The sequence below is a fragment of the Somniosus microcephalus genome, chromosome 19 (genome assembly GCF_052327205.1).
Source record: "Somniosus microcephalus isolate GS21.2 chromosome 19, FLI_Smic_1.0, whole genome shotgun sequence".
NCBI lineage: Eukaryota > Metazoa > Chordata > Chondrichthyes > Squaliformes > Somniosidae > Somniosus > Somniosus microcephalus.
The window spans coordinates 60,309,726-60,325,022 of record NC_141005.1 but is presented as its reverse complement, the minus strand read 5'-3'; the positions used below and the strand labels follow the sequence as shown (position 1 = coordinate 60,325,022).

Genomic DNA, 15,297 nt, shown 5'->3' with positions numbered 1-15,297 from the left:
GGTTTCTGCTGAGCGAGTAGGGTTAAAATCGTCCCCAATGGCTTTGGTCTTCCCAGTATTTAGTTGGAGGAAATTTCTGCTCATCCAGGACTGGATGTCGGACAAGCAGCGTGAGAAATCAGAGACAGTGGATTGGTTGAGATGGTGGCGAGGTAGAGCTGGGTGTCGTCGGTACATATGAAACCCAACATTGTGTTTTTGGATGATGTCGCTGAGGGGCAGCACGTAGATGAGAAATAGGAGAGGGCCAAGGATAGATCCTTGGGGGACTCCAGAGGTAATGGTGCGGGAGTGGGAAGAGAAACCATTGCAGGTGATTCTCTGACTATGACTGGATAGATAAGAATGGAACAGAGGGACCTGGGGGTGTTTGTGCACAAATCTTTGAAGGTGGCAGGACAGGTTAGCAAAGCAGTTAATAAAGCATATGGGATCCTGGGCTTTATAAATAGAGGCATCGAGTACAAAACCCAGGAAGTTATGATAAACTTATATAAAATACTAGTTTGGCCCCAGATGGAGTATTGTGTCCAATTCTGGGCACCGCACTTTAGGAAGGATGTGAAGGCTTTGAAGCCTTGGAACGGTTCCAGGGATGAGTGATTATAGTTACGTAGATAGACTGGAAACGCTGAGGCTGTTCTCCTTAGAGCAGAGCAGGCCAAGAGGAGATTTGGTAGAAGTGTTTAAAATAATGACGGGTTTAGATAGAGTAAATAAAGAAAAACTGTTTCCAATGGCTGAAGGGTCAATAACCAGAGGGCACAGATCTAAGGTGATTGGCAAAAGAAACAGAGTGAGGAAAACCTTTTTTACACAAGTGGTTAGTATTTGGAATGCGCTGCCCGATAGGGTGGTGGATACAGATTCAATAGCAGCCTTCAAAAGGGAATTGGATAAATACCCGAAGAAAAAATTGCAAGATGGGGAAAGAGCAGGCGAGTGGAACTAATTGGATTGCTCTTCAAGAGAGAGCCAGCGCAGACTGGATGGGTCGAATGGCCTCCATCTGTGCTGTACTATTCTATGCAGCTGTGCTGGATTGAGATAACAAACACGGTGGTTCTGTAGCCAATCTATTCATTTCATCTGTGTACAACCTGCAGCCCTCTTGCTTTTAGCACTGAGATTCCATTAGTTATTCAGAGCTCTCTTTTGAATCCACTGAAGTTGTATTTACAGAGGATCTGGGACCAATATCCAGTTCTCCTGTGGCTGAGATGGTACCAAAACCATGGTACTACCATGTGGAGGTTCATCCAGAGCTCAGCGGCTGTAAATAGAACAAAACTGATCATTTTAATATAGAAATCATACTATATATCTATCACATACAATGACAATGTACTTTCTTCAACCTAGCTGATAGAATCATAGAACCACAGAGGGAGGCCATTCAGCCCATCCTGCCTGTGCCAGCTCTTTGAAAGAGCTATCCAATTAGTCCCACTCCCCCTGCTCTTTCCCCATGGCCTTGCAATTTTTTCCTTTAAGTATATATCCAATTTATTTTTAAAAGTTACTACTAATCTATTTCCACCACCCCTAGTGTTGCAGCAGTAAACATAATCACTTTTCGCACTCTAAATTTTGCATGAATTGGTTTATAATATTGTAAATGTATTAGCTATTCTTTCCCAAAGGCCACCAAAGCTCACACTGCTGCATATATTTGTTTTACAACACAAATTATTTTATTCCCCCAAATATTTGACTAATTGTAATAGATTAAATTTTTCACAAGTGTGTTTTCCCCCTCCATGTCTTTCAAATACAGATTATACGCAGTTTGAAATATTGAAATCCTTCAGCTTGCTCACTCTTCGGGTGCAATTCGAGCAGCTACTGGAATGTTGAGTCACAGGCTCTCTTGTTGAGGTATTATTATTAAACTATTCCTGTTGATGACTTGTGCCAGTTACAGCAACAAAATCCAAAGCATGTGACTATTCAGTATTTGCAGCATTCCTAACATGAATGTGGATGCAATCCTCTCAAAAGGATTAACAAAATGAATACTTTCCATACGTAAACATATTAAAAAATTATTACAGTTAAATCAGTCAGAACTTGCAAACTGGCATTGTACCATTCAAAGCAGGGCTTGAAACTTAGACTGCGTTCAATTCAAGCATGAAATTCAGACAGTTCCAGTTAAACTGAAAATCGGGAAAACATCAACAAGTAGGAAGAGCCTCTGAACTATGTACTAACCTCGCATTATACAGACATCCTTGATCTCTGCTCAGCCTCCAGTTATCAAATTCCTCAAGTTTCAGTGTTCGTGCATGTTAAAATCACTCAGCTCCACTGCAGCGTCTGAACTGGGTTGAACAGCCCGCTGAGAATCTCTAAACTAAAATATCTATATTATTATAATCAATGCTTGAACAGAGTTTGAGCCGTCAAGCTATGAATGTAATAGTTGTGCTGCAACCACAACATTGCATATTAACCAATTTACAAAGATCCTTTCAATCTTATCACCTACAAACAGCAATCTATATGATCAAGTTTATTCCTCAAAAAAAAACATTTTTCACAATTTGAAACATATATAGACTCACTCCAAAATGTTGTTAACCAATTTACCCAGTACTTTTTCCCCAATTGCCCAGACATCAAACCTGTATTGTTTCAGTCTAGAAATAATCTTAATTTTAGACTTAGGTTAATTTTTTGGACCTCAAATTTTGGGCTTATTTTATGTAAAGTCTCAAGACAAAATATAATGCTAGTTTTAGACTCGTTGTTCCTATTTTTATTTCAGACTTGGGAAAATTTTAGTATTGGAAATGTGTTTTAAGAAAAAGGCACAGGAGGAATTTTAATAGTAAAGAGAGCATGGGTTTGGGATTGGGATGGTTGTTAAAACTCGGCGAAAATGACAGCGCCTCCAAAAGCCGGCTCCACCGTGCCAACTTCCAGGTTTATCTCAGGCGCGTTTCGATGCGTGCGCGCAATCCCCTCCGGAGAGGCGAGTTACTGCTTATAATATTTAAAGGAGCCACTTTTGATGAGATTTTGCATGGCATTTAAACAGAACTTCACATGCAGGGGTTTCCCAGGCTTCCTGAAACTCACCATTGAAACGTAGGTGAGAAGACTGAAAGGCAATTCGTGGCGCTCATTAAAAGTCAGGCATACGGAAATCAATAAATACCCAGTGCTCACAGCTGCTTTCTTACCTCGCGCCAGGGAAGGGCTTGTTTAGAGCGCCAATGCTGAGAGACTAATTTGTGCACTTTGAAGATATTGGGACTCAAGATCAGGATGGGTGGCACCATGGCTGCCTTAGATTGGACCTCAGATGGGGAACAAGATGACCAACAGCAGCAGCAACAGCCTGCTGTGTTGGGAGCAGCAGAGAGGGGAGCAGCAGAGAGAGGTGCAGCAAAAAGGGGACAAGGTCGCAGGAGGCACTACCTGCGAAATAGGGTTTACAGGCAGGGGCTCAGCTTCCTTGACCTCTCGGAGGAGCAGTACTTCCAGAGGATGAGATTGTCACGTCAGGTGGTGGCTGACATCTGCAGCCTCCTAGAAAAATGCCTGCTCCCTACTAGACCTGGTGGCCACGCATTATCAGTGGCTGTGAAAGTGACCATCACACTCACCTTTTTTGCCTCCAGATCCTTCTAGGGCTCTACTGGAGACATATCCAGGATTTCCCAGTCAGCTGCACATAAATGCATAAGGCAGGTCACTGGTAGATTGTTTCCCACGGCCGGCAATTATGTCAACTTCACCTGTGCTGACACTAGCCAGAATGATTAGGCATTCGGGTTTGCATCTCTGGCTGGCTTCCCACAGGTGCAGGGCATCATCGACTGCACACACCTGGCAATCTATGCACCCCCAGATCAAGCAGGTGTATTTGTAAACCACAAGGGGTTCCACTCCATAAATGTTCAGCTGAAGAAAAGGTTTCTGCAGGTGTGCGCCAGATTCCCGGGGAGCTGCCATGATGCTTTCCTCTTGTGGCAGTCCAAGCTCTCTGACCTCTTTGGACCTGCAAGCAGACTTAAGGGGTGGCTGTGAGGAGACAAAGGATACCCCCTCAAACTTGACTAATGACACCTGAGAGAAACTCAACCAATGAAGCCCAAAAGCGGTGCGACAAAAGCCATATGACCACCAGATGTGTAGCTGAGCAAGCAATCAGCATGCTCAAGATATGCTTCAGGTGCCTGGACAGATCTGGTGGCGTCCTTCCTTCAGTGCTCAACAGCCAGGGTCTCCAGATTGTGGTGTGCTGTGCTCTGCATGAGATTGCGCAGCAGTGAGGACTGGAGCTGCATGAGGAACAAGGCGCTGAGCATCCATCATCTGCAGAAAAATCAGAGGAGGAGGAGGAGGAGGAGGAAGATGGTGACCCCAACACGCACTAGCCGCTCATATTGCTGCCCGGGATGCCAGGATTTCCTTATAGGTGTAATGTTCAGTTAGTCACTACTACTGGACCAATGAAACAATCACATCCAACGGCCACTCTCTTCCCCCCCACCCCCAATCCCACTGACACAAAGCAGTTCTGTAACCAACTAGCCACCCATTGCACAGCCACCATTGGTCCCCAACAATTCATGTCTTCCCAATCATCAACAAGCAACCCAGAATGGGCAACACAGGAAAGTGGTGCAAAGTATATGGGGATAGTGCAGGAAAGTGGTGTTGATGACAAAAATCAGCCAGGATCTTACTGAATGGCAGAGGAGGCTCGAAGGGCCGAATGGCCTACTCCGGCTCCTATTTCTTATGTTCTTAAAGTAATACATTTTATGTGATTGTACAAAACAGAGGAAACTTCACAACATAACATTTTCTCATACACCCACGGCGACTGTTGGGATGCTCTTGGCCGATGACCTGTGGGTTCTGGAGCCGGTGAGGGCCCTGCCAAAGACTGCTCCACCTGCACCTGTGCAGGGGCAAATTCGGCCATCAGGATAGGAGGCAGCATATCAGGTACTGACTGGGGGTGGGGAGGGGGGGGGACAAACGGGTGAGAAGTGGGAGCGCTTAGAGTGGAAATCCCACTTCCATGTCCCCTTTCACCATCATCCCTCGCATGGCCCAGCTGCACTTTATGTCTCCCATTATGCTGGAGAGCAGTGATGTGCTGCAAGGCCAAGGCTAAGGTGTCTGTTATCCTATTGAAGACGCCAGACATGTTGGCATTCAGTGTCCGCAGGGCCATGGTCGAGGCCTACGTGGACTCATTTGATTGCCGTGATTGATGTTCCAGGGACTTGGCCACTCTATCCATGGAAGAAGACATCATCGCCATGCACTGCAACATCAACCCACTCATGCTTGTGGTGGACTCCTCCAATCTCTGTGCAATCGTGGACAGTGTGGGTGGAAGGTCTGTCTGTACATTGCAATTTTCTGCAGCCCCTCAATGATTACCCTTTTCATCAATGGCAACCCCCCCCCCCGCCCCCCTCACTGGGGTACAGCTTCTGTGTCCAGCTGAGCAGAGCTTGGAGAGGGCTGTGCCCTCCAAAACGGACTCTCCAGAACTGTCCCTGCCACCACTGTCTGCTCTTGCTCATTTGTGAACTGTGAGATCCCAGCTAACAATTTAACTGGACCCACTGACGTGCGAGTATGTGCAGTGGTGCATGGATGGCATGTGTCCTGTGACGGTGTTCCCTCAGAAGGAATCAGCTCCTCTGAGGAATCGTCGTCCGGAAAGTCCATGGACTGCTGCTGCACGCATGAAGTTCTTGGAGGAGAGAAGAGATGGATATGAATTAGTACTGACAATGTCAAAATGTTGCTACTGAGCACAATTAAGATGATATTTCACTCATTGCAGAAATCAAGTCAACATGACCGAGTCTTATATACGATTTGGGTCAGAGATATTTAATTTCGTCGCCAGGCAGCAGTCTCTCCATCTCCGATGGTCAGGGACGTAGATTTGCCTCTGATCTCCACAGCCTCTTCCTCTGATGATGTCAGCTGTACTATCTGTGGTGGCCCATCTCCGGTCTTCTCCCTCTCCCTCGTGTTCTGTGCTTGCTTCTTCTGCAATGGGGAGGGAGCGACAGACCTACGAGTGTCTGTAAGGCATATGTTCACCCGATGGATGCAGTGCATTCAGTGAGGGTGACTATCAGGCACATCCATCACATTGCATCAATTTCAATTTCAATTTTATTGGTCACATAACTAAATACAAGAAGTGTAATCTAGTCAATGAAATGCTTTTTTCTTGACGAGCCGAGAGCACCAAGCAGCAAGAACACTGAGCTGCCTGGTACGCACGGAGCTCGCAAGGACGGCAGCCATCTTCATCGGCACCATCACAAAAAAACACATACCGACATACACACGCATACATACTTTAAATATAAATAAAGCAGACATTAAATAAATAAAAGACATAAAAAGACAGCACATAAAATGAACAAGCAATAATGTAAAAAAAGTAATTTCTACAGTAATTACATGGATATTTCTACCCAGGCTTCTAGAATAATCTCTGGTTACAGGGTGGCCGCACTGGGAGAGCATCGTGAGGAACTCACAACTTATAATAAAATAAATTTAATTAATTAATTAAATAAATAAATAAAGCGCCCCCTCAGTCTTTCTCGATGTTTCCCTTCTCTCTCTCTCGATGTTTCCTCTGTCTTTCTCGATGTTTCCTCTCAGGTTTTTCTCGATGTTTCCCCTCGGTTTCTTCCACACACCTGGCCTGCACATTACCCTGGCTGTCCAACTTGGCATCCTGGTAACCGGGTTCCGCTCCAGCTCTCATCCTTCAAACTGTCTCTCCAGCTCTCGACCTTCAAACTGTCGCTCCAGCTCTCGACCTTCAAACTGTCCTCTCTCCAGCTCTCGACCTTCAAACTGTCTCTCCAGCTCTCGACCTTCAAACTGTCTCTCCAGCTCTCGACCTTCAAACTGTCTCTCCAGGATTGGGCCGAGTGGCAGCGGTGGGTGGATAAATGGGGAAGGGAGGAAGTGCATAGAAAGTGAAGGATGGGTGCTCTTCAAACTTAAGTAGGGTGAGGAGCAATGTTTCCTTTCATTTTTTTTGGGTGCGCGGTCCATTCAAGATGCCGCGCATGCGCGGTTTGTCCCATTTGAAAGCAGGTGAACCGGCTGCACAGGACCTGCAGGGCACTGCACAGCTTAAAGGGAACATTGGTGAGGAGTGATGTGATGGAGTACACTTGACAAGGCAGAGTGGGAGGGGGGGGTGCGCACTACAGGAGGTTGAGGAAATGTGCTACTATATTCACCTTATCTGACCTGGTTAGGTCATTAAAGCACTTCCTGCACTGGATCCAAGTACAGGGCACAATACTCCTGCTGATCACCTCCTCAGCCACCTTCTTGGTGACAGCAGCAGGTTTCTTCTTCCTGTTGCTGAGAAAGATTGGCCCAGAAATTCGGGTCTCCACGGGTGAGTACACACGGGGTACTCACCCATAAGCCTGATGGAAGTGCCGGTTTTGTGCATACACTGCGCATGCGCGGGAAACCGGCACTTCCGTTCCTCTGAACGAAGAGGTTCAGAGGTCGAACACTTGCGTGGGGGAGGATGCACGTGCGCATCAAACTTAAGTTTTTTTTTTATACAGGTTTTCCCGGGATCGTAAGCCTGCAGGATTTAGAAATATAAAAAGCAGGCGTAAGGCCTGCTTTTTACAAGGCAAGTGGTGAATTAATTAAAATTTAAAAAAAAATTTCCACAGGTTTATTATTTTTAAATACTTTAAAGCAAGGTAAGTTTATTTTTAGTCCCGTTAGAATATAAAATTACTTTTTTCAAAAATTTTAATTATTGTTTAAAATAGTTATTTCATGTAATTTATAGTTTATTTAAAAAATGTGATTTTTTAAAAAATGTATTTGAATGTTTAGTGCTATTTTGGGGCATAGTATTTATAAGTCTTGACAGCTCTTCCTGTCAGACTTATGAATGGGCTTTTCCCTGCTCCGATTGGCTGCCCATGGCCCACATCGAACTAACTGCGCCCCTGGGATACGCAAGCACAGCGCGCCGGCAGCTGGACCAGGCCCCGGATTGGAATTCCACGGGGCTCTATAGCTCAACGGCCGGCGCGCAAGGTAAGTGCAGATCGGGGGCTTACATCCGTGGGAAGCCCCCGACCCGAATAGTGGGCCATTATCTCCTTCCTACTCGTTACTGTCCCCAGCAGTACATCAATCAGTAGTCTTTGCAGGAATGGTTTCAAAATTTATGTTTTTAAAAAGAGTAACAATTGTTTCACTTCTCACAAAAGAAATTGAAAGAAACAATGTATTCGCTTGTTTCAATTTCCAATAACTGTCCCCCAAGCTATTGGCCAGTGTTACAGAAACAATTTTAATTTTAGTCTTGTCCGTTTATCACAAATTATAGTCTCATATCTTCTATGTTTCTATGTTCACTCACTCCAGCAGGACAGCATGGGCCCTGCTCCGTCAACTTGACGGGGTAAACCCCGCCTATAAACACAGGACGACCATCAGAGCGGACGCCATCGCATCCCACTTGATACAAACATCAAAGGCTCCGGTGGACAAAGAATTTTGACGCCAGGTGAAGCGGCAGCTTTCAACAAACTTGATGGCGGCACCAAGATCGTCAACCATGTCTGATCCATTCACCTTGGACAAACTAAACGCAGCCCTGTCGACAACCACATCTGGAAAAGCTGCTGGTCCAGATGGTGTTTACCCAGAATTCGTAAAAGCACTGGGACCTAAAGCGAAGAGATGGTTGACCTCCTTGTTCTCTGAGGTACTGGCAACTGGTAATATTCCACTTATTTGGAGGGAGACTAAAATAATTGCCCTCCTGAAGCAGGGGAAGAATGCTTGTGAAGCCCCCAGCTACCGCCCGATCTCCTTACTTTGCACTTGTTATAAAGTGCTGGAGAGGCGACTACTCCACAGACTAGCCCCCATCAGCGAGCCAACCAACCATGCCAAAAAAACCTCCTATTTAGGCGCCATGCTCGATCGCCCCTGTCGTATAGACAGCATCTCCAGAACCTTGGGAAGAAACTAAAGAGTCGGGTCAACTTGATCCAGAAACTGGCCGGATCCACATGGGGAGCAGACACTCAAACCCTCCGTACGGCAGCACTTGCCCTGGTGTACTCTACAGCGGAGTACTGCTCTCCGGCATGGACTGCTCGCCGGCATGGCTATCAAGTCCGCAAGTCAAATCCGTTGATGTCCAGCTGAATTCTACTATGAGAATTATCACCGGTACGCTTTTATCGACACCAACACCTTGGCTGCCCGTGCTTGCAAACATCGCACCACCACACCTACGCCGCGAATATGCAGTCTCCAGAGAATGGAGGCCTACTTCCAGCGCCAGCTCAAGACCGCCGTAGCACTCGTGGACCCGTCAGCGGCGTATGACGCTTGGAAGAGCTGCGACATACGGAATGGATTCGTTATAGAGGACCCCACAGTACAACCTGAAGGATCAAACCTTCCTCGCAAACAGTGGACAACCATCAACCGCCTCAGAATGGATTCGTTATGGAGGACCCCACAGTACAACCTGAAGGATCAAACCTTCACAAACAGTGGACAACCATCAGCCGCCTCAGAACTGGTCATGGTAGATGCTGCCACCTTCTCCATAGATGGAATATTAAAGCATCCCCATCATGTGACTGTGGAGCTCCTAATCAGACCCTGGAGCACATCATTGAGCACTGCCCTCAGAGGAAATTCACAGGCAGCCTACAAGATCTCCACGCTGTTACACCGGAAGCTTTGGTCTGGATATCTGACTTCGATATTGACATTTGATTTGCTTTCCTACTACCCTATGAAAGAAGAAGAATGAGATAAATGATCAGATCATCAGTTTTAGTGATATCGGTTGAGAGATAATGTTGGCCATGACACCGGGAGAAATAGTGCCATGGGATCTTATACATAGTGCCATGGGATCTTATACATAGTGCCATGGGATCTTATACATAGTGCCATGGGATCTTATACATAGTGCCATGGGATCTTATACATCCACCTGAGAGGGCAAATGGGGCCTCGGTTTAACAAGTGCAGTCACTATTATGTGGCAAATGTAACAGTTAATTTGCACACAGCAAGGTGCCACAAACAGAAAATGAAAGAAAGGCCAGGTAACCAGTTTTTGGTGCCATTATTTGAGGGATGAGGGTTAGCCGGAAATTTAGATCTATTTTAATTTAGTTGATAGAAGCACGATCATTTTAATCCACAAAAATAACGCAGTTTATCACACAACCAGCACAGGTGCTTTTTCAACTATTTGTTCTTGGGTTGTGGCCGACGCTGGCAAACCAGCATTTATTGCTAATTTCTAGTTGCCCTGAGAGCACCACGAGGCAACCACCTAGTACCGAGCTGGAGTGCCATGGGATCTTATACATAGTGCCATGGGATCTTATACATAGTGCCATGGGATCTTATACATAGACCGGTTAGGGGTGTCAGGTTCCCCTCTCTGAACGACACTGGTGAATCAGTTGCAATATTACGACAATCAGGTAGTTTTTCCATGGACATTGTTGCTGCTGCCAGCCCACAAATGTGTGTATTTCATTGAATTCGATTTTCACAACTTCTTTACAGGCCTCATAAGAGAATTATCATCAAATCTCTTCTGAAAATCCCGGTGGATTATAGCCACTGGGTTATTACCTTATTTCTTCACTAGCAGCTATCGCAAGGAAACCCAAAGTTGTGAGGCACGATGTGTTGCTTCTAAATCCACGACGATGAATCCTTATGCCGTTCTCCTCTTTAGGTGAACGCTAATATCACTCTGTAGAATGCTCAAGCATCTTCCCTGCTATGAATGTTAGGCTTACCGGTCTATAATTCTTAGGAGTTAGAGTAAGTGGGACATCTCAATTTAACTGCCAAGAAACAGGGCACATCATAAAGAGGCACCATCATTGTTTCAGGTGGTTTGGTTCCAATTCCTGGAACACGCTGATGTGAAAACGGTTGTGAGCTACTGGCTGTGATGGAAGAGGATCTGCATCAGGCCTCCAGCAGAAAAAAGGTCTCCTTTTTTTTAAAAATTAGACTAATGTGTTTTTCTGATCAGCTTACACCATAGGTTTTCAAATGGAGTAGATCCCGGGGTGTCAGATTTCTGTCTTTCCATCATTACATTTCTGCATTTACTGACTTACTTCCATGTTATTTCTGTTGCATACCAGTAAAAACATTTGCTGCAATAACACCATCTTCCTTTGGGTAGCTGACACTGTCTTTAATGTCTCCAAGGGGTAAAACCAGAATATTAAAAGAGCATTTGCAAACAATCTATAATGTAATAGAGCAAGTTATAGACCAAAACAGGACAAAGTAAAATCACAAGGTCAACTCAGATGAAGAAGCCCATTTAATCTAATGCAGCAAACCCAACAATTTTCCCCTTTCCCCTATAAAGGAAGAAATAATGGGAGCTTGTCAGAAAGGTACGGCAATAATCACGGGGGATTTTAATCTACATATAGACTGGAAAAATCAGATGGGCAAAGGTAGCCTAGATGAGGAGTTCATAGAATGTTTTCAGGATAGTTTCTTAGAACAGTACGTTCTGGAGCCAACCAGAGAGCAGGCTATACTAGACCTGGTATTGTGCAACGAGATAGGATTAATTAATGACCTCATAGTGAAGGTGCCCCTAGGTAGCAGCGATCATAATATGATTGAATTTTACATTCAGTTTGAGGGAGAGACGAGTGGGTCCAAGACTAATATTTTAAACTTAAATAAGGGCAATTATGAGGGCATGAAAGCAGAGCTAGCTAAAGTAAACTAGCAAATTAGGTTAAGGGATAGGTCAATATAGAGTTGCAGTGGCAGACATTTAAGGGGATATTTCAGAATACACGGAATATATACATTCCAACAAGAAAGAAAAATTCCAAGGGGAGGACCCACCATCCGTGGTTAACTAAAAAAGTTAAAGATAGTATCAAACTTAAAGAAAAAGTATATAATTGCGCAAAGATGGGTGGCAGGTCAGAAGATTGGACAGAATATAAAAAACATCAAAGAATTACTAAAAGATGAATAAGGAGAGAAAGATTAGAGCACGAGAGAAAGCTAGCTAGAAATATAAAAACAGATAGTAAGAGCTTCTATAGATATTTTAAAAAGAGTTAACAAATTGAGCATTGGTCCTATAGGAAGTGAGTCTGGGGAATTAATAATGGAAAATAAGGAGATGGCAGTTGAATTGAACAGGTATTTTGCATCGGTCTTCACTATAGAGGATACAAGTAACATCCTAGAAATAGCTGTAAATCAGGAAGTGGAAGTGAGGGAGTAACTCAAGAAAATTACAATCACCAGGGAAGTGGTACTGAGCAAATTGTTGGAGCTGCAGGCTGACAACTCCCTGGGTCCTGATGGACTTCATCCTAGGGTCTTAAAAGAAGTGGCTAGTGAGATAGTTGACACGTTGGTTTTAATTTTCCAAAATTCCCTAGATTCGGGGAAGGTTCCATTAGATTGGGAAACTCTTTTTTATCCGGCACCGACGGGACCGGCGTGGTGCCGGTTTATCAAAAAGTCCGGATTACAGAGAGGCATAGTTAAAAGGTACGAGAGCTCCGTACACAGCAACAAATCCAGGCTTCCCTGTTGCTTAGCAACAGGTGCAAGAAGCCCGGCCACAGACCAAGCATCCAAGTGCAGGAATCCCGATTACACAGCCACACATCCAGGAACGGCCACTAATATGAAGTAAAACTTACCTGAACCTACTCCTGAATTTTGCCGGTTAACAGAGATTTCCGGTTATTTAGGTGCCGGTAAATCAAGAGTTTCCTGAAGCAAATGTAAATCCTTTAATCAAAAAGGGGAGACAGAAAGCAGGAAACTACAGGCCAGTTAGCTTAACATCTGTTATAGGGACGATGTTAGAAGCTATTATTAAAGACGTTATAGCAGGGCACTTAGAAAAGTTCAAGGTAATCAGACAGAGTCAACATGGTTTTGTGAAAGGGAAATTTATTTCGCTAGGATGAAGTCCATCAGGGCCCACGGAGTTGTCAGCCCGCAGCTCCAACAATTTGCTCAGTACCACTTCCCTGGGATTGGGGGCAAGGTACTGACTTGGGTAGAGAACTGGTTGGCAGACAGGAAGCAAAGAGTTGGAATAAACGGGTCTTTTTCCGAGTGGCAGGCAGTGACTAGTGGGGTACCGCAGGGATCGGTCCTAGGACCCCAGCTAGTCACAATATATATTAATGATGATCTAGACGAGGGAAGTAGATGTAATATCTCCAAGTTTGCAGACGACACAAAGCTGGGTGGGCGTGTGTGCTGTGAGGAGGATGCAGAGAAACTCCAGTATGATTTGGACAGGTTGGGTGATTGGGCAGATGCATGGCAGATGCAGTATAATGTGGATAAATGCGAGGTTATCCACTTTGGTGGCAAAAACAGGAAGGCAGATTATTATCTGAATGGCAATAGATTGGGAGAAATGGAAGTGCAACGAGACCTGGGTGTCCTTGTGCAACAGTCGCTGAAGGTAAGCATGCAGGTGCAGCAGGTGGTTAAGAAGGCAAATGGTATGTTGGCCTTCGTAGCGAGAGGGTTCGAGTACAGGAACAAGGATATCTTGCTGCAGTTGTACAGGGCCTTGGTGAGACCACATCTTGAGTATTGTGTGCAGTTTTGGTCGCCTTATCTGAGGAAGGATGTTCTTGCCATGGAGGGAGTGCAGCGAAGATTCACCAGGCTGATACCTGGGATGGGAGGAATGGCGTATGAGGAGAGATTGGGTCGATTGGGCTTGTACTCGCTGGAGTTTAGAAGAATGAGAGGGGAGCTCATTGATACTTATAAAATTCTGGCAGGACTGGACAGACTAGATGCAGGAAGGATGTTCCCGATGGTCGGGGAGTCCAGAACCAGGGGTCACAGTCTAAGGATAAGGGGTAAGCCTTTCAGGACAGAAATGAGGAGGAATTTCTTCACCCAGAGAGTGGTGAACCTGTGGAATTCTCTACCACAGAAGGCAGTAGAGGACAATTCATTAAATATATTTAAGAAGGAGTTGGATATATTTCTTAAGGCTAAAGGGATCAAGGGATATGGAGAGAAGGCAGGGGACAGGGGACTGAATTTGGATGATCAGCCATGATCGCATTGAACGGCGGAGCAGGCTCGAGGGGCCGAATGGCCTACTCCTGCTCCTATCTTCTATGTTTCTATGTCACCCCTGCCCCTCGGGCAGTGACAGGAGGCTCAGCAGGCCCTGTCTGGATTCTGGGTCCAGTGGGTGGCCAAGTAACAAAACCAGACAAACTGGACTATTCCTCCAGCAAAATGCAGCGAGGAGGACGAGGATAGTTAGATAATACAAATGATGTGCAATAAAATTAATCCCAGTCACTCGCAGCCGTACGGACTACAAGGGAATTGCCCGGTCACCGATCCACACTCTGGCCGGCGGCTGGTGCTTCCTGCACAGACAGCAAGATCGGTTCCCACAGAGCGGCCATTGCCTGCTTCTCCCCCGGGGGCAATGCCGCCGGCCGCTGCCCCAGTTTGGGTCTCACCGTCTCCGTACCTGCTGCCGATCCTGATCCTGATCCTGCTCCAGCTCCAGCACCAGCTCCGCCGGGCACCTCAGATCCACCTTCAACAAATGGCTCGGCATCTCTGGTGGATAATTTACTTTGCGCTGTCGTACTCTCTCAATATTATATTTTCCCTCCTCCAGAAAATTGTTTCCGCATTACCTGCTGGGATAGTGTCGCTCGCCGACCTGCCGCCAACCGAGTCCTCCGGTCAGCAGGGGGCGCTGTTCCCCAGCCTCCAACCGAGTCCTCCGGTCAGCAGGGGGCGCTGTTCCCCAGCCTCCAACCGAGTCCTCCGGTCAGCAGGGGGCGCTGTTCCCCAGCCTCCAACCGAGTCCTCCGGTCAGCAAGGTGCGCTGTTCCCCAGCCTCCAAATGAGTCCTCCGGTCAGCAGGGGGCGCTGTCCCCCAGCCTTCAACCGAGTCCTCCGGTCCGCAGTGGGGCGCTGTCCCGCAGTCGCCAACTGAGTCAAGTTGGAAGCGAAGAAAGTGGGATTTCGTCTATTTGCAACAGTGGTGCAAGTATCTCCATTTCTCATTCTCACCAAGAGAAGTAATGTCAACCCCACTATTTCAGAAGTCATGAGACAAACTCTTAAATATCATGAGATTTGGTAAGAGATCGTGAGTTCCTATTTTTTTGCTTTATTAACCATGATGACTAACTTTATTTAATCTCCAACAAACTATATTACTGCATCTGAAAATGCTTT

General features: G+C 45.8%; 1 protein-coding gene across 2 annotated transcripts in view; it reads right to left on the bottom strand.

The window, feature by feature from the left end:
- The window catches only part of LOC147104510 (solute carrier family 2, facilitated glucose transporter member 11-like), a 43,761-nt gene extending 28,875 nt beyond the window's left edge, over positions 1-14,886 (bottom strand). Inside the window, exon 1 of one of the 2 annotated variants that reach the window (XR_015072351.1) lies at positions 14,576-14,886. Coding sequence is in view for 1 of the 2 variants with exons in the window: in XM_085961870.1 (XP_085817996.1) it covers positions 14,576-14,665 (90 nt within the window). In the remaining variant the exon portion in view is untranslated. The remainder of the gene's footprint in view (positions 1-14,575) is intronic. The other variant, XM_085961870.1, reaches the window with a different exon arrangement.
- Positions 14,887-15,297: the final 411 nt, after the last annotated feature.